This window comes from Carcharodon carcharias, chromosome 10 (assembly GCF_017639515.1).
Source record: "Carcharodon carcharias isolate sCarCar2 chromosome 10, sCarCar2.pri, whole genome shotgun sequence".
In the NCBI taxonomy this organism is placed as follows: Eukaryota; Metazoa; Chordata; class Chondrichthyes; order Lamniformes; family Lamnidae; genus Carcharodon; species Carcharodon carcharias.
In genome coordinates, this window is record NC_054476.1 from 88,142,953 (window position 1) to 88,166,663 (window position 23,711).

The window sequence follows — 23,711 nt, forward strand, 5'->3', positions numbered from 1 at the left end:
TGTAATCTGTCCTCGTGATTGAACCCGAGGAGTCCAGGTATTATTCTGGTAAATGTAAGGTTCACTCCCTCCAGGCCAATAATCCATCCTTGGGTGTCACGCACACAACTGCACACATTACTCTGGATGTTGCCTGATCAAGACTTTGTATAACTGAAGGATAACGTCTCTCTCCTCGTACATTATTCCTCTAGGTAATTAAGATCAGCATTTTTGATGATAATACCTTATGAGGGATTTTATCAAATAAATAATTCTTCAAAAAAGTCAATCAGGTTGACCCATGCTTAAATCCATGCTGGCTGTCTCTGAACTGCTGAAAATGTCAAGGTGTCCAGTTACTGTATCCTTAATGATAGATTCCAACAATTTCTTGACAGCAGGTATTAGATTACCCGGCCTATAATTCTCTGGTTTCCCTCTGTCACTTTTCTTAAGTAACAGAGTAACATGCAATTTTCTGATCTAAAGGAGTGGTTCCTGAATTGCGAGAACTTTGGCAGATTATAGTTAAACACACACCCAGGATCACTGTCCTAGGTTCTGAGAAATTGCATCAGCTCCCCAAAAGAAGATGGGGCTATTATTGCAGACAGCCCAATATCTTAGCGTACAGCGCAAGAAAACGTCTGCCATTAATTCAACAAAGATGCAAGGTGTGGATATATGGAGGGCAGACAGAAGTTTGATGTAGATGTGGGGGGACCATGCCAGTTTCTTGTCTCTCTTTCCACTGCCTATTTCAGTTTGAGGGTTCCTGGTTTTAAACTAACAGTGCACACCAAGACCAGTGAGGACCATGAACCGGTTCTTCTTGTAGCATTGTACATAATGGGCCAGGAATTATAGGAGTAGGACATCTCAGAGTGGGCTCACTTTGCTGCTGTACAATTTGTTGGAAGTGCAAGTTAATAATGGAGGTCTTGGCAAATGTGAGAAAGAAACAGGAATGATAAAGAGACAGTGAACTAGTTGTAAAGGTCACGAAAAGAGAAATGGAGAGGGAAAGAAAGATTGAATTAAGAGAGAAAAAAGAGGCAGAGGAAAAGTAAAAATACTTTTTAAAATCTCTAACAACAACTTATAGCTTTAAGAATTAAACCCATGGTTTCATTTTTTGCTTTCTGGACTGGAGAGGTTGATTGGCATTCTAACAACATAAATTCCTGAACTCAAAATGTTTTCAGGCTGTTGAATAACAGCTCGAACTTTCTGCTAATTAATTCCCTAATACAACAATTTCATGAAACCCCTGAGAAGGTACAGGATGAACTGCTATTCTCACAAAACTAACAGTGAAGGAGGACAAATCAACCTCGCTACAAGTTGCTGAACGAGTTGCACCTTAATGGTGAGCAATATTAAACTCTGTGTCTGGGTGTTACAGCGTATAAGGTGCATTCGCTGTACTCATCTTGTAACTAGTGTGTGTTTTTGTTTTCTTTAGGATCAGATGTGCCTGATGGTGGCAGACTTGCTTGTATTCATGCCAGCCAGTAAGGAGCTGCGACACACCATCAGCCTGGGCCACAAGCTGCGTTTGGCATACTCCTCGTCAGGCTTCTTCTTGGGGGTCTACCTGCATTGCCCCAAACGTGGACAGGTACTACCTCAGTAAAAAATACCTCAGCAATTCTAGTTATGTTCGCCTGTTTACAAGGTGCACAGAGCTTTTAGTTAGCTGGGCATCAGGTCATTCATTACTCTGTCCAGCCTCCACAAAAACCTGTCTCCTAGAATCTGAGAAGTTGCATAACAGGATGACATTGTATCCATTGTGACGCTGCTAACCCAGCAATGAATCTTGACTGTTCTCTTCTTGCAGTTTTGTGTCTTTCAATTGGTGAGCTGCATTGAGAGTAACCGCTACAGTCTGGATCACATCTCCACTCTCTTCTCCACTCAGGTAGGTAATCTCCCTGCACCAATCTTCTGAGGCCTGGAAAGGTCTTGGCAATGAGACTGTCTATGTTTGTCTTCAATAAAGGGAAATTGTACCTGTGGGAACATTTATACTTTATTCACAACACTGAATGGGAGACCTGCTTATGTTGTTGTGTTGTCACTGCTGAACTGTAGAGTATGTTGAGAGGAGTGGGCTGGTGAGCGGCCTGTATTTTAACAGGGGCCCTTTGCTGCTCTTTGTTAACCTTGATTTAGTAGCAGCATTAGATGTGGGCTGGGCTGCTGCTCTAAACATGATGTTCACATTACAATTAGCTTGCTGGGACGTGAACCAAAGCTTATTCCCTTGGGGATGGTTAACTTGTTCTTAAGTGTCCCTTCCATTGTGAAATGGAGCAGCCAGCTTCAGAGTGGTGATTTAAGAACTTTGAGTTATTAAAATGCTATTTCACTCCTGTTCCTATGCCACCAAGATACAGGAACATGAGGAGGCTATTTAACCCCTCAAGCCTGTTCTGCTATTCAATGAGATCATGGCTGATTGTCATTTAACTTCAGAAACTCACCTTTGCCCCAAATCCCTTAATTCCTTTGGTTAACAGAAATCTATCAGCTTCAAATCTGAGCTTCATTTGCTGTTTGTGACATGAGGGTTCCAAGCTGCAGTCACCCTTTGTGTATAGGAATGTTTTCTCATTTCACTCCAGAATTGCCTGGCTCCAATTTTTTGACTTTCCCCCCCCCTAGTCCTTTACTTTACAATCAGGGGAAATAATTTCTCCCTATCTGTTCCTCTTAATATCTTGACACTGAATAAAGTTGGTGGAGTGAGCCACATGTTTGTACTCTCCAGAATGGAGGGGGAGACAATTTACATGCCTGATCTTTGATCTCTACACAGGAAACGCTGGTGGATTTTGCCCTAACTCCCACTGATATCTGGGCCTTGTGGCAGGATGAGGACAACCAGGCAAATGTCAGATACATCAACTTTGAGCAGTAAGTTCTCAGACTGTCAAAACAAAAACAACAGCAGCAAATAGTTACATCTGATTTCTCAATGGACTTTCTGGCAAAAACTAAAGCTTAGGAATTCCCCATATCTCCAGTTGATCCTGATCCCTAAGTTGTCCACTGTTGTCATTCCCACTAAGAGCTGTTCCTGCCGGAGATGATAGTGTAGTTAAGAACTGTCAGTACATTGGTCTGGAGGCTTATGGACCTCAACTGTTCTAGTCCTGAAAAACCAGATAGTAATGGAAAAAACTGGAACCAACCTTGACTCCGTTTAGATTTATCTACAGAGTGAAACATTACAAGTATATATCTCCTAACCACATCACAGTGTCAGGAATATGTGCTCAAATAACAACCCAATCGATGCCCCTCACCTGCATATAGTTAACCATAGCTAATGTACAATTAACATCAGTCAGCGGTTGAATGCCTCTGACTGGAATTGTGAACTGATGTTTTTTAGTGACTTGGAGCAAGGACTGGGCTAGGAAATGGCTGGGTGGGGTGTGGAGTTCAAATGTGGAAAAATGAGCCAGGCACCTGCATTGCAGTGGAAGACATGTAAATACCCCATGGCTGTTGAGCCTGGTGTGGGGAATGTGACTCAGCCTACTATGAGGAGAGTGTACATTTACCTCAATAGGCATACAATTAAGGAGCAAAGAAAAAAAATCATGACAAGACTAGAAAGCCCGGGTGAATCTGAGGGTGGTGCAGTGAGGGATTTGTGTTTTTCTAATTCAATTTTAGCAGAGCTGCAAACTATTCCAGGTTTAAATTTGACTGCATCACCAGATCATTGAGTGAGGGAGGCCAATCAACCCATCTGGTTTCATTCATCCAGAAGCCCCCTACAATCAGGCCATTGAATGATTGCTGGGATTTTAGCTCGAACACAGAATGGAGCAGAGACAATGTGTGTAGATCGCTATTTACGTGGAGAATAACTTTAGAATATTAGGTCCCATATTTGATTTTTAGCAGTTTGTATCTTTGGCCTGTTGATCTAGTCTTACGGTTTACTTTGAAATAACACTCTGGGTTAACCTTATCCATAGCATTTATTATCTTGTTTAAAAAAAAACCTTCCTTAAGACCAACCCTCAGACCCTTCCTTTGCTGGGTCAAAGATTCAAGTGTACCTGACTTTCCTCATAACTCAGATCTGCAGTGTCCAGTACTCAGATCTGTAACATCAGGGATCAGCCTGGTTTCCCTACCCTGAATTGGAGCTAAGTATTATAGCAGGAAGCTAGCTGAGCGACCATTGCAACTTGGGAGCAAATTATCAAAACGCTATGAAAGCAGACAGGTTTGCAAACCACATGGAGTAAGGGGACACAGGGAAAAGAGACACTGCCTGAGTGCAACATAAACCAAGTGTGAAGTCCAGAATTTGGTTCACATGAGAATTTGGTGCAGGGGGAGGAAGGAGGTGCTGACACACCTTGAGTCTCCAACTTATGAGAGTGTAACTTCCTATTACTTTAGCTATTAGCTGTGTAAATTAATAACTAATTGACTACATAAATAAGTTTAGACACAGATGGCAGGTATGGTGGTGTGCTCTGACTGCAGCTTGAGGGAATTGGTGCAAGACACTAATCCCAGACAACCATATCTGCAGTAAATGTCTGCAACTTGTGCACCTTTGGCTCCAAGATGCTGAGCTGGGACCCAAAGTGCAGAAATTGTGGGGCATCAAGGAGGGGGAGAGTTACGTGGATACTTTGTTCCAGGATACAGACATACCCCTTAGATTAGGCAGAACTTTAGAGTTGGTCAGTGGTCAGGGACAGGAGGGTGTGACTGCATGTTAGTCAGGTATAGAAAACCAGCATGTAGTGACGGTAGAGCCTCAGCATCTGACTTTGTCCAGTAGGTACAAGATGCTTGCTACTTGTGTGCATGAGAAAGGCGGTGGGGTGGATGAACAAATGGACCATGGCATTGTGGTGCATGAAGCCGTTCAAGTTGGAGGAGTGAAGAGGAACATGGTGGTGATAGAGAACAGTGTAGTAAGGGGGATAGATGCTGTTCTCTGCAGCTGCGATCAGGAGCTCCGAAGGGTGTGTTGCCTGCCCGGCCAGGGTGAAGGACATCTCCTCATAGCTAGAGCTGAAATTGGAGTGGGGGGGGGGGGATGTTCCAGTTGTCGTGGTCCTGGTACAAGAGAAGTAGCTGATCTTTTAGAAGCAGAAACAGGAGAAATTATCATGAGGAGTGAGGAAATGACCAAGATAGTGAACAAATATTTGGTGTCTGTCTTCACAAGAAGACACAAGTTGCGTACCAGAAATAGAGAAACATGCAAGATTCTGAGGGGCTTGGAAACTGAGTCAGGTTTCTCTCCCTGTCAATCCAGCCAGGACTCCCACGCTTTCCAGAAAAGGAAGAATGTGGCTTTCTTTGTTCTCCTTTATCAAATCCTCCATGTCCACTCAGTGCTTTGGCTACAATGCAAAGGATGGTTACTGGATGGGAAGCTGAGAATGGCAGAGGGAACATGGGCTTGTCAGCACTTCATTTTGCTGAATGAATTTGTGCCTTCGTGAGATGACAAGGGAATGAACTAGTGAAAAAGGAATTTTACCGCTGGAAGTCATGAAGCCTAGAATCAAAAGGTGATCTTTTGTTGCAGTAACAATGCTGGACAGTGGAACCAGGTCTTTACACAGCCTGTTGCTGATGAAGAATTACACATACCAGAGGATCGGGACCCTAAGGTGAGCCGTCATTACCCTTCAGCAGCTCTGTCCAGCCTGAGGCACTAATATCATGGATCATATTAGTTCTTACAACGAGGCCTCTGATCCCGACTGATTCTCGGGGCGAGGCCCCTGATCCCGACCCGGCTCGGCCCTCGGGGCAAAGCCACTGATCCCGACTCAACCCGCCCCTGATCCCGACCCGGCCCTCAGGGCAAGGCCCCTGATCCCGAACTGGCACTCGGGGCGAGGCCTCTGATCCTGACAAGGCCCAGCCCTCGGGGCGAGGCCCTTGATCCCAGCTCGGGGCTAGGCCCCTGGTCCCGGCCCGGCCCTCGGGGCTAGGCCCCTGGTCCCGGCCCGGCCCTCGGGGCGAGGCCCCTGGTCCCGGCTCGGGGCGAGGCCCCTGGTCCCGGCTCGGGGCGAGGCCCCTGGTCCCGGCCCTCGGGGCGAGGCCCCTGGTCCCGGCCCAGCCCTCGGGGCGAGGCCCCCGGTCCTGGCCCGGCCCGGCCCTCGGGGGCAGGGTGTAAAATGGGACTGGTATTGTCGAGTCTGGGAATCGTTCTGTACTTGGCTCTCACGACAGTGGATAATCTAATCCAGTTGACATTCTTGTTGCTGTGTGCATTTGACAGGACTACTTTTCACCTGTTTTAATGATGTAGAGTCTGCTAGTTTGACAACTAAATAGATCCTGATGTGATGTGTCAGTCAGACTCGGGACTGTGCTGCAATTGTCCCGTTGTTGTGTTTGAATCAATCCGAGGTTACACCAGTGATGGCTGGCCGGTTAACAATTTGAAGTTGGTTCTAATTTCTCACTTTTCTTACCTCTCTTATGGATTAAGTGTTCTGGTGTGAGGCATGAGTTTGACCAGTTGGAGGAGGTGCTGAAGTGCTACAGGGGTGGGACCAGGTGGAGGCGGGGACAGGATGGGGCCAGGCGGACGCGGGGCGGAGGGCGGTGTGGGCTGAGATGGCAAGCTTCAGGGTGAACAGTGCCATGACGGGATGGTTGGACCTGGAGCAGGACGGGTTGGGTAGGTGAGAACAGCGGGGTGGACAGAGCCAGGGGGCCCCAGGAGTGGGCCGAGCAGAGCCAGTTGAGGTGAGACTGGGTGGAGAGGGATGGGCAGAACCACGGTGGAGCTGGACGGACCCAGGTGTGGGTGAAGCGGAGCTGGTTGAGTTGGGGCTGGGTAAAACCGGACACATCTGGGGTGGGCTTCCTTTTTGTTTTGGGGTGCATCAGGTAAGATCCGTGAGTTTCAGCTGTTCCAAAGCACTGCCCATATCCTAACTCGCATCAAGTCCCCTTCACCCATCGTCCCTGTCCTCCCTGACCCATATTGGCTCCCGGTCAAATATGCCTCAAGTTTAAAATTCTCATCCTTGTTTACAAATCCTTCCATGGCCAATCCTAGAATGGTTGCAGCACAGAGGCCACTTAGCCCATCATGTCTGTGTTGGCTCACTGCAAAGACCTGCTCACCTAGCCCCACACCCCTGCCTTTCCCCATCATGCTGCAAATCTTTATTCTTCAGATATTTAAATTGATTGAATCTTCCTCCACACGCTCAGGTAGTACATTCTGGATCCTGACCACTCACTGCGTAATACAAGTTTTCTTCATGTCACCTTTGGTTCTTTAGCCAAACACCTTAATCGGTGTTTTTGATCCTTCCATGCGTGGAAATAGCTTTTCTCTCTCTGGTCTGTCCAGACCCCTTGGGAATCTGAATACCTTTCGCAAATCTCCTTTTAACCCTCTCAAAGGAGAACAGGTCTAGCTTCTCCAATCTGTGCCCATAACTGAAGTGTCTCATCCCTGAAACCATTCTCAAAAATCCTTTCTGTACCCTTTGTGAAGACTTCACCTCCTTCCTAGGCGTGGCGCCAGGAAGTATACACAATATTCCAGTTGAAGCCGGACCATTGTTTGGTAAAGGTTCACTATAACTTCCTTGCTGTTGTACTCTCTGCCAGTTCATATAAAGTCCAGGATCCTGTGCACCTTGTTAAGCACTTTCTAACTGGCCCTGCCATCTTCAGTGATTTGTGCACATATTCCCATTCTTTATCCAATTTAGCTCATCCACTGTCTCAACTGCCTCCTCTTTCATTTTGACTTGTCAGCATCTTCCTTGGCAAAGCTGGCTGTAGTGTATTCAACCATGCCCTCTGCTTCCATGTGTAGGTCTCCCTTTCCAGTTCCTAATTGGCCCCACCTCTCTTACTGTCCTTTTACTATTCGTGCCTATAGAAGACTTTTTGACTCCCTTATATTTCAGCTGCCAGTCATCCAGGGAGTTTTGGATTTGTGTGCCCTACCTTTCCATCTCACGGGAATGTACCTTGATTGTACCCAGACCATCTCCTGTTTAAAGGCAGCCCGTTGTTCCATTACAGTTTTGCCTGTCAATCTTTGCTTCCAATTTACCTGCAACAGGAGCGTGTTCTCACCATTGAATTTGGCCCTCTCCCAATAAATTATTTTTACTTTAAATTGCTCCTTGTCTTGTTCTACAGCTAATCTAAACCTAGCCTCACCTCTAACCCATCTTGCAACCTCAGCGATCTCTGCGCTCATCCAGTTTTAGCCTCTTTGCATCCCTGCTTTCCTTTATTCCAGTTTTGGTAGCTATGCCTTCAACAACTGAGGCTCTGGCATTTCCTCTCTAAATCTCTCAACATCTCTACGTTGAGGTACTCCTGCCTCTTTGTAATAGCATGTCCTGATATCTCTGGCTCGGTGTCAGATCTTTGTCCAGTAACACTCGTGTGAAATGCTGAGATTACTGCACTAAAGACACTATATAAATGCAAGTTGTTGGTAATTAATCAAAGTTCTGATCTCTCTGCAGGAAGCCTATCTGGAATACCTCTTTGCCCCAGGTCGGTTTACAGCTCAGGCCCTACTGAAAGCTCTGCAGGTAATCACAGTGTTTCTATGCTGCTCGTTTATATTAAAAGCTTTGCTCCCTTACTGAAATGTTATTCCCACTGGGATCGTGGCCTGTGTTCAGAAGGTGGCTGGTTCACTGGTACAAGGTGTCAATGTTTGTTGTGTCTCTGCCATGAGCAGTCCAAAGGTTGGGTATCCTGTGGTGAGTAACTAACCTGGACCTGCACAAATTTCAAGCTTAGGCTGATAGATGGCAAGTAACATTCATGCCACACAATGCCAGTTAATGACCATCTCCACAAGAGAGCCTGGCTACCTCCACTTGACATTCAATAGAATTACCATCACTGAATCCCCCACTATCAACATCCTGGGGGTTACCATTGACCAGAAACTTACCTGGACCAGTCATATAAATACTGTGGCTACAAGAGCAGGTCAGAGGCTGGGGATCCTGCGGTAAATAACTTACTGCCTGTCCACCATCTACAAAGCACAATTCTGGAGTGTGATGCAATATTCTCCACTTGTCTGGATGAATGTAGTTCCAACAACACTTAAGAAGCTTGACACCGTCCAGGACAAAGCAGCCTGCTTAGCTTGGAACTGTATCACTGTTCCTTGATTGGGTCAAAATCCTGGAACTCCCTTCCTAATAGCACTGTGGATGTACCTACACCACACAGACTGCGATGGTTCAAGAAGGCAGCTCACCACCAACTTCTCAAGGTTACTTAGGGGTGGGCAATAAATGTTGGACCAGCCAGTGATGGGCACACCCCATTATTGAATTAAAAAAACAGAAGGAGGCTATAATAGAGGAGAATTCCTGTCTCATTTTTTCTCTTGCTATTGGGTCGCAGAAGAATTCAGAGCAGAATCTGGTTCTGGAGTGGAAGAAATCATTTTAAACCCTTGTGATAGCACCATGATGTGATTGTCATCCTGATGCGTTAGAGGCAGAATCATTGAGGTAAAAGCAAAATACTTCGGAAGCTGGAAATCTGAAATAAAAACAGAAAGTGCTGGAAAAACTCAGCAGGCCTGGCCGCATCTGTGGAGAGGGATTTAGAGTTAATGTTTCAAGTCCGTATGACTCCTTCAGAGCTAAAGAAGTAGAAATGTGATGTGATTGATTTTATATTGTTTAAGAGGGGATGGAGCAGGTAGAAAGTCAGGGATAGGTGACAGCTAAGGAGAGATTGACAAAGATATCATGGACACAAGACAGAGGGAGTGTTAATGGAAGTAGTAAAGGGTAAAAAAGGTGCTGATAGTAGCATAAAGGTAAGATAGCAGAAGGAGAACAAGGGTCAGCACTTTGTGAAAGCACAACATAGAAACAAGTGACAGATTACCCTGTGGCAGGTGGAGGGGTTGGGGAAAAAGGATAAAAATGAACAAATAAATAAAAAAACAAAAATGAATAAATATAAATAAAAATTGGATTTAAAAAGGGGCCAAGATGGAGGTGAGAGTTCATGGTCTGAAGTTGTTGTACTCAAATGTTAAGTGAATCATTGAGCGTTCGGATCCCACAACAGCAACTTCAATTAATCTGGTTGTTTGTAAGCCGGGACTGAGTGGGGTGGGGTTTGGTGATAGAGGGGGGAGGTTGGGGCGGCTACACAAAAGCTGCTAGATTATCATGAGAACCCAATAGTTCAGTAATCTTCAGGAAAGAGAAGCTGTCGCCCCCATGCACGTGAATCGATCCTGCTTTATGCAGCTTACTCTCAATGCCCTCTGAAGTGGCGTAGTTCTTGGGTGGAAAAATTGTGAAATGCCATGGCCTTAGAGCAAGTAGTTAATGCAGCCGGTGTCAGCCAGGCCCTGAGAACAATTGATTCAAAAGTAGTTTGTGCTTCATTCCTATGGAATGAAAGGGCTTGGGTTTATAAAGCACTATGTTCATATTCTCAGGATGTCCCAAGAAACCTCACGGCCAGGGGAAGTAACTTTGACGAAAAGCCATGTTGTAATGTAGGAAATACAGCAACCAATTTGGACAGCAAGCTCCCACAAACAACAATGGAAACAATATCCAAATAATTTGTTTCTTAGGCACATTGGATGAGGCATAAATAGATACCAGGTTATCGGAGGAACTCTCACTGCTCCATTTCAAACAGTAGGATGGGATTATTTATACTCACCTGCAAGGGCAAATGTCTTACCCCACTCCCGCTGTACTGCTCTGGAGTATCAGCATTGATTTTGTTGTTGAGGCTCTCAAGAGGGACTTGAACCCAACTCCTCAGTTTTTTGTGTGGTATTGGTTTAAATGGCCAACCTCTCAGGTTCAACAAAATGCTGTTGAACAGCTGATTGAAGTTGGTGTGCGATGAACCTTATGCAGTTGCATTGAAAACCTATATGCGTGCATCTCACAGCAATAGTTTTAAAATCCAATCTCACAAACTTCTTTCAAATTTGGGAGTGGCTTTATTTGCGTTAATGAATCATTGCTGGTTAACTGCAAGTGGTCTGTCTGAAATGCAGTTAATTTGTGTATGATGAAAAGTATCAGGAGTTCACAGTTGATGGGATGAGATGTCGGCCAGTGCAGGGCACAGCCATTAGTTCTGAATGCTCTGAGTTTGCAGTTTCAACAGTGGGATTATAGGTGTCTAGGTATTACAGCATTTCAAGTTGACTTAATCTGTGAATGAAATTTTTTAATATTCTGATCAGTTTAGTGAGGAGCATAGTCTGCCGAGTCTAATTGTTCAGGTTCATGGTAAATGAATTTAGCTCCTTCAGTATTGTAAACAGTCCTAGCAAACCAGATCAGTCAGCAGGATAGAGGAAGGGAGCCAGATAAGTAACTGGACTGATTTAACTAATCTACTACATGTTTCTTCTGAGTTTTAGCAGTGGTCTTTGTGCCTATTCTATTTGGGCTCAACATTACAAGCCACTCCTATAAGCAGGCCTCCAGTCCCTTGTGAGCTGGGGCCTTTTACCTGCCCAATATTTAGATAAATGTAGGTGAGAGTGAGGGCCAGTGCAGAGAAACATTGTCACTGTATACTGGGTAACTGGGGTACACTATGTGATTTCCATGTTTTCAGTTGGGCAGCTGAATATACACACCATCAGACCAAGGCTCAGACTATAAACCAATAGACAATTTATTTACCATCAGGACAGTATTCAGTACAAAATGCTATTAGGAACGTTGACAAACCTGACCATTCTCCATATACCACAAGCAATAGGCTTCTTCAGAGTCATCACCACTTGTACGTTGGTCCTTTAAAGTGGTTTCCCATTTCTCGCATAATGAGATTTTATCACGGTTGAAATTGCCCCCTACCTCTTGATAGTGAACTTGGCTCAGGCAGCATCAGAGAATCCTTATCAATAGTTGCCATAGCCACAGCCCGTCTGTCACAAGAGTATAAGCGATCATTAGCTCTCCCCCTTCCCCTCAGTCTCCTCACAGGTTAACCCAGTCTTCATCGCAAATACGACTCAAATGGAGCCACTGTCTAAGGATGTCAGGCACCTGGAGTGTTTGGAATTGATTGAAATGGTTAGAATGTTACACCTTTGTTCAAGAAGGGGTGCAAGGATAAAGCTGGCAACTACAGACCAGTGGTAGGGAAATTCCTGGAAACTATAGTACAGAATAAAATCAATAATCACTTAGACAAGTGCAGGATAATTAAGGATTCATCAAGGGAAAATTATATTTAACTAACTTGCTGGGGTTTTTTGAAGAGTTAACAAAGAAGCTTGATAAAGGAAATGCTGTTGATGTGGTGTATATGGATTTTCAAAGGAAAAGTTGATACAGTGCCACACAACAGACTTGAGCAAAATTTTAGGTCATGGAATAAAAGGGAAAGTAGGCACTTGGATAAGAAATTGGCTCAGTGATAGGAAACAATAGTGATAAATGGTTGTTTTTCAGATTGGAGGAAGGTTTGTAGTGGAATCCCTCAGGGGTCAGTGTTGGGACCCTTGCTCTTCCTGATATATATTAATGACCTAGACTGTGGTGTGCAGGGCATGATTTCAAAATTTGCAGATGATGTGTAGATTGTAAATATTGTCAACTGTGATGGGGATAGCCTTGAATTTCAAAAGGACGCAGGCATGTTGGTGGATTGGGCAGAGAAGTAGCAGATGAAATTCAGTGCAGAGAAGTGTGAGGTGATTAGTTTTGGCAGGAAAGATATGAGACAGTATAAAATAAAGGGAGAGCCTCTAAAGGAGGTGCAGGAACTTGGTGTAACATACATAGGTCATTGAAGATGGCAGGGCATGTTGAGAGAGCAATTAATAAAGCATATAGTATCTTAGACTTTATTAATAGGGACATTGAGTACAAGAGTAAGGAGGTCATGTTGAACTTGTATAAGACACTAGTTAGGCCTCATCTGGAGTACTGCATCCAGTTCTGGATGCCATACTTGAATGATGTGAAGGCATCGGAGAGAGTACAGAGGAGATTCACAAGAATGATTCCAGGGATGAAGAACTGTAGCTATAAGGATAGATTGGAGAGGTTGTTTTCCTTGGAGAAAAGAAGGCTGAGAGGAGACTTGATGAAGGTATTCAAGATCCTGGGAGGTATAGACAGGGTAAATAATGAGAAACTGTTCCCACTAGAGGACACAGATTCAAAATAATTGGCAAAAGGAATAAATGTGATGTGAGGAAAGTTTTTTTCACCCGGAGGGTGGTTGGAGTCTGGAACAAACTTCCTGAAAGGGTGGTGGAGGCAGGTTCAATCGAGGTATTCGAAAGGGAATTGGATTACTACCTGAAAAGAGAGAATGTGCAAGGTTATGGGGATAAGGCAGGGGAGTGGGACTAGGTGGAGTGCTCTTTCAGAGAGTCAGTGAAAACTCGATGGGCTGAATGGCCTCCTGCACTGTAAAGATACCGTGATATATTCATGGATCTGTATCAAGTTCGGCCCGCTGTCAAATACGTCAAAACCGCCTTCTGTGTTGCTCGATATCGCCAGATTAAACTACAATCTTGTTTGATTGAAGACACAAACCACAGATATATATTGCCTTTGGTCTTCCAGACTGTAAAGTGTCGCCTGTACCTTACAGAACCATCATTATCCCTGCTGTGTGTACTGTGACAAACAGCAAACCTAATCCAGAAAGTAACATGGGACCACTGTACCAAAACCCAGTGACTGACGTTTTCTTGTTTTTATGTCATTTAACCTTTGTTTTAGATATATTGTCGTGGGGCAGACAGAATCCTGGACCCGTCTATGGATGGACTGAAGAAGGAAGTGACATTAGCTGTGGAAAATGCGGTAATTTTGGTGTTAGAATTTCATGTTCTTTAAATAATCTAGGAGACATCCAATCCCTGATCAGTCTGCAAAAGCTTGTTCCATGCAGTTATACCAGATACAACTTTTAAAGATGAAGGCAGTGTAGTTTGGCTGCCTTCTTGCTCCTTGATTTTTGTTTAATTATGTATTTAAAATGCTGTGCAGCTCCTCTCCACCTCCCTGTGTCTATCAATTAAAATACTGTTCCTTCTCTCTTTTTTTCCTGTACAATATGACTGTTTCTAACTCATTATTTTTCCCATGAGTTGAGGCAGTCTTGCCTGTTCACTTTCTTTCACATTCAAAAATGTGTTGGTGTTATTTTCTTAGCAAGAGGAATAAGTTAATTTGAAATGGGAAGACTTTTTAAACATTATGTCTGAATGATGTTGATTTCGAGCTGTCTCAGTTATCCTAATGTTCCCTTTTGAGTTTGTAGCTTGTTACTGAGTATTGTATGTTGTACTTTTTGTTATTGCTGTGTTCAGATTCAGAACAGTGTGACAGAGTATGAGTTCTCACAGGAGGTGTACCGTCAGCTCCAAGTCGAATTCTGGTCTAAGTTCTACGCCTGCTGCCTACAGTACCAGGAGGCCCTGGCACGACCCCTGGCATTACTTGTCAATGCACGGACCAACATGGTGTGCCTGTTGAAAAAGGTGAGAGTTTGGTGGTGGCCACTCCCAACATCAGTCTGAGAAGCCCCTTATAGCAATGCCATTAATAAAAGAGGTTTACTACCTACCCTCCTACTCAATCACAGAATCTCACAGTGCAGAAGAGGCCTTTTGGCCCATCGAGTCTGCACCAACACATGAGAAACACCTGACCTACCCACCTAATCCCATTTACCAGCACGTGCCAAGTGCTCATCCAGGTACTTCTTAAAGAATGTGAGGCAACCCACCTCCTCCACCCTCCCAGGCAGCGAATTCCAGATCGTCACCACCCTCTGGGTAAAAAAGTTTTTCCTCACATCCCCCTAAACCTCCTGCCCCTCACCTTGAACTTATGTCCCCTTGTGACTGACCCTTCAACTAAGGGGAACAGCTGCTCCCCATCCACCCTGTCCATGCCCCTCATAATCTCATACACCTTGATCAGGTTACCGCTCAGACTTCTCTGCTCCAACGAAAACAACCCAAGTCTACCCAACCTCTCTTCATAGCTTAAATGTTTCACCCCAGGCAACATCCTGGTGAATCTCCTCTGCACCCCTTCCAGTACAATCACATCCTTCCTATCATGTGGTGACCAGAACTGTACACACTACTCCAGCTGTGGCCTCACCAAGCTTCTATACAATTCTAACATGACCTCCCTACTTTTGTAATCTATGCCTCGATTGATAAAGGCAAGTGTTCCATATGCCTTTTTCACCACCCCACTAACATGCCCCTCCGCCTTCAGAGATCTATGGACACACACGCCAAGTTTCCTTTGTTCCTCAGAACTTCCTAGTGCCATGTCGTTCATTGAATACTTCCTTGTCAAATTACTCCTTCCAAAGTGTATCACCTCACACTTTTCAGGGTTAAATTCCATCTGCCATTTATCTGCCCATTTGACCATCCCATCTATATCTTCCTGTAGCCCAAGATACTCAACCTCACTGTTAACCACCCGGCCGATCTTTGTGTCATCCGCAAACTTACTAATCCTATCACCCCACAGAGTCATCTATGTCGTTTATACAAATGACAATTAATAGGGGACTGAGCACAGATCCCTGTGGTACATCACAGGACACTGGCTTCCAGTCACTAAAGCATCCTTCTGTCATCACCCTCTGCCTCCTACAACTAAACCAATTTGGAATCCACCTCATCAAATTACCCTGTATCTCAAGTGCATTTGCCTTCTTTATAGGTCTCCCATGTGGGACCTTGTCAAAGGCTTTGCTGAAATCCATATAAACTATGTCAACTGCACTCCAAAAGATTCCGTACAGAAATCTGACTTAGTTGTCTACACAGATGAGGTCCATATTTTAGACCATTTATAGATCTGTGGGGTGAGCAGTGGAACAGTGGTATCATTCCAAGCTGGCAGGTTTTTTTATTCTTTCATGGGGTGGCATCACTGGCAAGGCCAGCATTTGTTGTCCATCCCTAATTGCCCTTGAACTGAGTGGCTTGCTAGGCCAGAGAGCAGTTAAGAGTCAACCACATTGCTATAGATCGGAGTCATGTGTAGGCCAGATCAGGTAAGGACGGCAGATTTTCCTTCCCTAAAGGGCATTAGTAAACCGGATGGGTTTTTACGACAGTTGATGATAGCTCCATGGTTGCCTTTTACTGAGACTAGCTTTATATTCCAGATTTTTATTAATTGAATTTAAATTCCACCAGCTCCTGTTGTGTTATTTGAATCCATGTCCCCCAAAGCATTAGCCTGAGCCTCTGGATAACCAGCTTGGTGACAATACCATTCTGTCATCATCTCCATTCTTGTTGGTTCAAGGCTCACTGCAGAGTCTTGAGCGGAAAATCTAAGCTTACACTCTGATGTAGTACTGTAGGAATGCTGCATTGTTGGAGGTGCTATCTTTCACATGAAACATTAAACTGGGTTGGTGCCTTTGCCCTCTTCGGTGGATGCACAAGATCTCATGGCACTATCTCGAAAAAGAGCAGGGAAATACTCATCCCTCAGCCAACACCTAGAACTGTTTAAGAACAGAAAATTCTGTAAATACCTCAGATCTGGCAGCATCTGTAGAGAGAGAAAGGGATCATGTTCCAGGTCGATAATCTCATCAATACAGGGAGCACTTCAAGGTGTAATAGTTTTTAAGCAAGGGAGGGGAGGAGAAAACAAAAAGAAAGGTCAGTGATAGGCTGGATAACAGGAGAGAGTTCATGGCAAAAGGAATGATGGTGAAGGCAAAAAGAGATGGTAATTATCTGGTCATCAAATCACTGTTCATGGGATCTTGCTCTGCAAATTAGCTGTTGTGTTTCCTACATGACATGGCTACACTTCATAGGCAGAGATTGGCAAAGGTACTATATAAATATAAGTCTTCCTTTCTTAATTTACATAAAATACATTAATGAGTGGGGTACAGCTTGATGGAATGAGAATGTGTCCTCTTGCTCTCAAGTTACAAAAACAGAGATGCAGTTTGCTTTCTGTCACTGTGCAGTGGAAAGGTGAGGACTAACATCTCTAGATTAATCCTTAACTGCTACCAACTTTAAAAATTAGCCAGTTTCCGCTAGCTGCAAAATCACAGAAAACTTTGACAGACACTAAACTATTCAGAGGTCCCCTCTTGCCTTGAAAGCATTGCTTTCTTAAAGCAGTGAGTCAAGGATCTACCCACAGGTAATCAATCAGAGAGGGCCCCCAGATTGAGACACCTCCCTTCAGAATTGTGGGTAGATGCTATACCCCTTGTGATTTAAATAATCTGGATGTTTTCATTCAATACCAATGAATAACCAATTTTTTTGATAACTTGATCTGCTCGTCAGTAAGTACAGTAAATCCCTGCCTTTCGTGACTTCCTTGTTTGCGTATTTTACCCGCGCTAGAGCCTTTGTACACCTCATTACCCATCACGAGTAATTGTTTGCTTATCAGCATTTTCTTTCCCTGTGGAGACGGTAGCCCAGCAGAGACTTAGGCATGTTTTAACGGAGAGATGCTGTCGAAGTCTCTGGAAGCGTATTCCTTCCATTAGTCCTGCCCATGGACATTTAATTCACTCTTTTTCCAAGCGGTGCCTGGAATGTTTGCAGCTAAAGCGCAACCCAAGCAGAAAGAATAACCTGGAAATGTCCAAACCTCTTGGCCCAGAGCTACAATAAAGGCTCTGTTCAATTCTGAAATGTTCACTGATTTTGTCTGCTAGTTTTGAGGTAATTCATGTTTTTCTTAAATGAAGTATGGCCTCTTTAAAATTTTCAATATGTCTTCTAATATTCAGAGGCTCCCCTGCCTGTCGTATACATGTACTGTACCACAATTTGCTGTACATTAGCTGCACAAACCAGTGCTGCCCTCGCATTGCTGGAACCTATCTAATTGACTTCCATTGAAAAGCATGTTATCATTCACGAGGTTCCATGAGAACATAACCCCTGCGAATAGCAGAACTTTACTGTGTGATTATTACAACTAACTGAACGCTGGGTTTCCATTATTCACGTCTGAATCTTCTCTGAGAGATGGGCAGTGACATTGCAGGTTACCCCCTGTCTCCCCAGCAAATAAAATCCTTGTCCCTCCTTTCTCCCTTCTTTTTGAAAAACCTTGGTTGACAGATCGAACCTGCATGACAATCTGAGCATTGCATAAATATCATGTTAAAATTCCTTGAGTAACCCAACTGTAGATGTTGGTGAGGATAAGCTGAATATTTTAGACCACTAATTGGAGATGTTTTGACTGTTTGTTTCTTCTCTCTTTTACAGGGATTTATGTCTTTCTTTTTTCCCTGCCTTACCATAGACCACCTCTACATGTCCTCAGATGAGTGCCTGTTTCTGGAAGACGAATGTTCCCTAACGGATGGTGAGTTCAATTGAAGAATAATTTGTGTAGTTCTGTGCTCACTAGTTGTTTTGCTGTCTCCTTACCGCCTCCCTGTTGTTGCAGAAATGGTTAATTTTCGGCTCACTGTCACTAGGTCATGTGCCGAGACTTGTCAATCTCAGGTGCTGATTTAGACGTACATTGCAGTTCTCTCATGCAGGATGATTTTCCTTTTTTCTGAAGTAAAATTCTTAACACCTCTGAATTATAACAAGAAAACTGCAAAACCTGGAGTGAGGCTATAAACCCAGCAGTAGTGTGAAATACAGAATTTTTACTGCGCAGAAGGGGAGGCCATTCAGCCCATCGTTTCTGCATTGGCTCTCCTAATGAGCATTTCACCTAATGCCAATCTCCTGCCTTCTCCCTGTAACCCTGCACATTTTCTTTTCAAATAATCATCTAATTCCCTCTTCAGTGCCTTGACTGAACCTGCCTCCATTACACTCCCAGGCAATGCATTCCAGCCCCAATTATTCGTAAAAGTTTTTTTTCTCATTTTGTTTTTGCTTCTTTTGCCAATTATTTTAAATGTGTGCCCTCTCATTCACGATCCTTTTACAAGTGAGAACAGTTTCTCCCCATCTACTCTGTCAGGATCCTTCATGGTTTTGAATACTTTTATCAGAACTCCTCTCAGTCGCTTTTCTCCAAGGAACACAGTCCGAACTTCTCCAATCTATCTTCATAACTGGTTTTGGGCATGAAGAAATCCATTTTCATCAACCTCTTCTGGACTCTGTCCAATGCCTTCATATCCTTCCTAAAATGTGGTGCCCAGAACTGTGTGCAATACTCCAGCTGAAGCCTAACTAGTGTCTTACACAAGTTCAGCATAACTTCCTTGCTCTTGTACTCTATGACCCTAATTAATAAAGCCTAGGATACTCTGTGCTTTATTAACTGTGCTCTCAACCTATCCTGCCACCTTTAATGATTTATGTGCATATACATCCAGGTCCCTCAGCTCCTGCATCCCGCCTAAAAGTAGTACCCCATATTTTATATTGTATCTGCATGTTATTCCTACCAAAAAGTATCCCTTCACATTTCTCAGCATTGAACTTCACCTGCCACCTATCTGCCCATTCCACCAACTTGTCTATGCCCTTTCGAAGTTCCACATTGTCCTCACAGTTCATAATACTTTCAAGTTTTGTGTCGTCTGCAAATTTTGAAATTGTTCCCTGTATACCAAGGTCTAGATCATTAATATGTATCAGGAAAAGCAAAGGTAGAATTTTTTCTTCAGCGTGTGGGGGCGGCCTCCAAACACCAATGTGTAAAATGATGCGCAGTGACATCGGTCGTGTGTCCCAACGTCACCGCACGTCATTCTGGTCTTCTGTCCAGCGGGTGCGCGCCGGAGGCAACTGCGCACCTGCCGAACTGTTCAAGACCTGTTAAGGCAATTTAAAAACCAATTTACATAATTAACAGGGCTGCCCATCTAACCTGAAGGTTGGTGGGCAGGCGAAGAGCCCAAGCAGCCTTCTCATTTTTAATGAAACCTCATCCACGGTGGGATGAGGTTTCATGAAGGATTTAATAATTAAATATGTTTTCCCTCAATTCATAAACATGTTTCAGCTCATGTGACACTGTCACATGAGGGGACATGACTGAATAATTTTAACCTTTCCTTTTTTCAATCATTAAAGCTGAACTTAATCTCCCTGAGGCAGCTCCGTGCCTCAGGGAGATTGCTGCGCTCTTTCGCGCACATGCGTGAAAGAGCACAAGCCCCGGCTCTCTCTCCTTCCCCTGCTCGCACAGGTAACGCTGAGCGCTACTGGGCGAGCATCACGCTGGGCGGGCCTTAATTGGCCTGCCCACATAAAATGGTGGCAAGCAGCCAATCGCGGGTGGCGATCGGCTCCGCGCCTGCTCCCGATGGAGAAACTTCTCCCCCAACTGTTCTAACACAAGGGTTCTAACCCCTGGGAAACCCCCCTACAAACCTTCCTTCAGCCCAAAAAAAATCCATTAACGATTACCCTGTTTGCTGCCACTGTGCCAACTTTGTTTCCATGTTGCTACTGTATCTTATATTCCATGAGCTATAACTTTTCTTACAAGTCTGTTGTGTGGCACTGTATCAAATGCCTTTTGGAAGTCCATGTACACCACATCAACAGCATCGTCCTCATCAACGTTCTCTGTTACTTCTTCAAAAAAAAATCCAGTAAGTTAGTTAAACGCGATTTCCCCTCAAATCCATGCTGGTTCTCCTTAATTAACACACGTTTGTCCATGTGACCATTAATTCTGTCCCAAATTATAGCTTCTAGAAGTTTCTCCACCACCCAAGTTAAACTGACAGGTCTGTAATTGCTGGGCTTATCCTTACCCCTTTTTTTGAACAGGGACGTAATGTTTGCAATTCCCCAGTCCTCTGGCGTTACCCCAGAATCTAAGGAAGACTGGAAAATTATGGCCAGTGCCTCTGCAATTTTCACTCTCACTTCCCTCGCATCCTTGGATGCATCTTATCTGGTCCTGGTTCCTTATCCACTTTAAGTACAGATAGCCTATCCATCACCACTGCCGTAGCAATTTTAAACCCTTCTAGTGACAGAATTTCCTCCTCTTCCACCAAGTCCTGGATGGCATCATCTTCCTTGGTAAAAACGGATGCAAAGTATTCATTTAATACCTCAGCCTGCCTTCATGTGTAAATCCCTTTTTTGGTCCCTAATTGTCCCTACTCCTCCTTTTACCACCCTCTTATTATTTATATGCCTATAGAAGACTTTGGGATCCCCTTTTATGTTGGCAGCCAGCCTCTTCATACACCCCCTTTGCTTCTCTTATTTGCTTTTTCACCTCCCCTCTGAGCCTTCTGTATTCAGCCTGGTTCTCTATTGTATTTTCTACCTGACACATTTTTTCTTCTTTATCTTAATTTCTAACCCCTTTTCCTCCTTTGCCCTACCTTTGCCTTTTGAGGGAATTTACCTTGATTGTGTCTGCACCATCTCTTTGAAGGTAGCCCATTGTTCAGCTACTGTTTTTCCTGTTAACCTTTGCCTCTAATTTATTAGGCCCAGATCCATTCTTACCCCATTGAAGTTGGCTCTCCCCTAGTTAATTATTTGTACTCTGGATTGTTCATTGTTCTTTTCCACATTCATCCTAAACCTTATGATACAATGATCACTGTCCCCTAAATGTTCTCCCTCTGACACCTGATCTACTTGACCCGCCCCATTCCCAAGAACCAGGTCTAGCAATGCCTCCTATCTCGTTGGATTGGATACATACTGTTGTAGAAAATTTTCCTGAGCACACTATAGGAAGTCTTACCCCTCTTTGCCTTTTAACAAAATGACTTTCTCTGCCTATATTTAGACAATTAAAATCACCCCATTATAACTACCTTATAATTTTTGCACCTCTCTGTAACTTACTTCCTCCAAATCCTTCCTACTAGGTGGCCTATAGATTACATGGGGCAATGTAATTGCATCTTTTTTGTTCCTTGGCTCTAACCAAATCGATTTTGTCCTTTATCCCTCTGGACAAGCTCTTTCTCCAGCGCTGCAATGCTCTCTTTAGTTAATACTCTTGTTGTGTAGGACTCCAGAAATGCATCCACCGGACATTTTGTGTATTGAGCATGGTCTGCCGCACATAGTTAATCCATCTATCCAGAGCTGCTAGTAGCAACAGGACCAGTTTGAGTTGGGCAGAATCTTAGGGGTCTCCTGATGGCCATCAAGTGATAATCCAGGATCTGATTGAAGGTTACATACGAATGCAACATGACATTGCTGCAAACCTTCACAGTCCTCGTCCATGTTGAATCCTTCTTTCTCTCCTTTATCTGTCTTTGTTGAGAGCTGTCTGGTTTTCTTTTTTTATACCAGTACATTATCACTTGTTGGTTTTGAGGACTTGAATTCACTTTAATACAGGTTCCTGGCCCTCTCGTCCGTCTCATGGTAGTCGAAGTGAGGGCTGCTCTGTGTAACTTGTAATGGGTTTTTATTTCTGCCCCTTTAGATCCAGATGTAGCGAGGGACCTGCACCGATTAGTGCAGTGTCTCAGGCTTGTGGGAGACTCCATCACTCTGGAAATGGCCGCCTTGATGGAAACAGCAGTGAGCCATCTACACCCCCCAGAAAAAGCTGCAGAGCAAATCCTGGAATATCTTCTGGCCAGAGACACGTGAGTATGATTGGTCGTGCCAGGTTTTTTATGTCCATGGATCCTGCTCTTTACTTGGATAAAAGATACCATTTGGATAAAAGATGCTGCTGAACATGACCAGCTCCAAGTTAATCATTGTCAGTTGTGGTAGGATTGTAATTTCTTTCCTCCTGTTCATCATTGGAAGGCATTGGGATCTTGTTGTGGTTTGGGTTCCAGAAGTGGCAGCTATCCTGCAGGAGCATGCTCAAGGGATTGTTATTTAGATCCACTCATTGAGTGGGAGTAAGTTAGTCACAGTGAGCAGTATCACTACCAAAGCCCACTCAATCTGCTCAATTTGGCAGTTATGCAGTTTTCAAGGTGCAACCTCTCACTATGGTACAAGCTTGCGGAAAGCATAGCCAGATGGAGAGGCTTCAGTAACCACCTGCCAAGTTTCAGTCAAAGCCACAATAATAGTGCAGCTGTCCACAATAGGATGATGGATAGCAAGTGCCTTGTTCACAAGGGAAATGTGGGAGGAATGGTGATTGTTGATCTGCCAGTAGGAGTTGAAGGAGACAGTGAGGAATGAGAAGGATGTTGGTGAGATTGGCCATCAGTTGGTATTGGAGTGTCAATTTTGTGCATGGCCCTGACATTATGTTAAATGTGGCCCAGATTTAGAGGACAACAATCTTTTTTGATTATCTTGGGCTTTGGGGGTGTAAGAAGTGAAGTATGCATAGCCAAGATGATAACTGTGCCCCTTCATGACTTGTCCATTATCTGCAAGATGACAAAGGGTCACCCTGTTGGGCATCTCTCAATTGGGTGCCAAAACTCCATTCTGCTGTATGAAGATGGAGATTATTTAAACTGTTCCATGTCAATGCAAGCATTAGCTTTTATTGAGCAAAGGAGCAAGTTACACTACACAAGATATTACCTGTGATTGGACCAAGTGATGATTGACGACTTCTCCATTAACGTGTCGTCTTTGTTCTTGGAATGGGTGTAGTGAATTTTTTGCTCATCCTCAGTTTTCAAGTAGATGGTGATGGACCATCTTAGCCCACTGCTGTACTTGTGGTGGATGATGCTCCCGTAATAGTACTGAATAGAGAATTCCAGGATTCCTTGATTCTGCATCGGTAATGAAGGAGCAGCTAACAGTATTCTCATGA

General features: G+C 44.1%; 1 protein-coding gene across 1 annotated transcript in view; it reads left to right on the top strand.

Moving 5' to 3' along the window:
• Positions 1 to 23,711, top strand: part of nup160 (nucleoporin 160) — an 86,507-nt gene that overhangs the window by 12,426 nt on the left and 50,370 nt on the right. Inside the window, exons 7-15 of the mRNA XM_041197945.1 lie at positions 1,448 to 1,603; positions 1,826 to 1,906; positions 2,807 to 2,904; positions 5,564 to 5,648; positions 8,496 to 8,564; positions 13,743 to 13,826; positions 14,336 to 14,506; positions 18,269 to 18,368; positions 22,395 to 22,560. Of these exons, the coding sequence (XP_041053879.1) occupies positions 1,448 to 1,603; positions 1,826 to 1,906; positions 2,807 to 2,904; positions 5,564 to 5,648; positions 8,496 to 8,564; positions 13,743 to 13,826; positions 14,336 to 14,506; positions 18,269 to 18,368; positions 22,395 to 22,560 (1,010 nt within the window). The remainder of the gene's footprint in view (positions 1 to 1,447; positions 1,604 to 1,825; positions 1,907 to 2,806; positions 2,905 to 5,563; positions 5,649 to 8,495; positions 8,565 to 13,742; positions 13,827 to 14,335; positions 14,507 to 18,268; positions 18,369 to 22,394; positions 22,561 to 23,711) is intronic.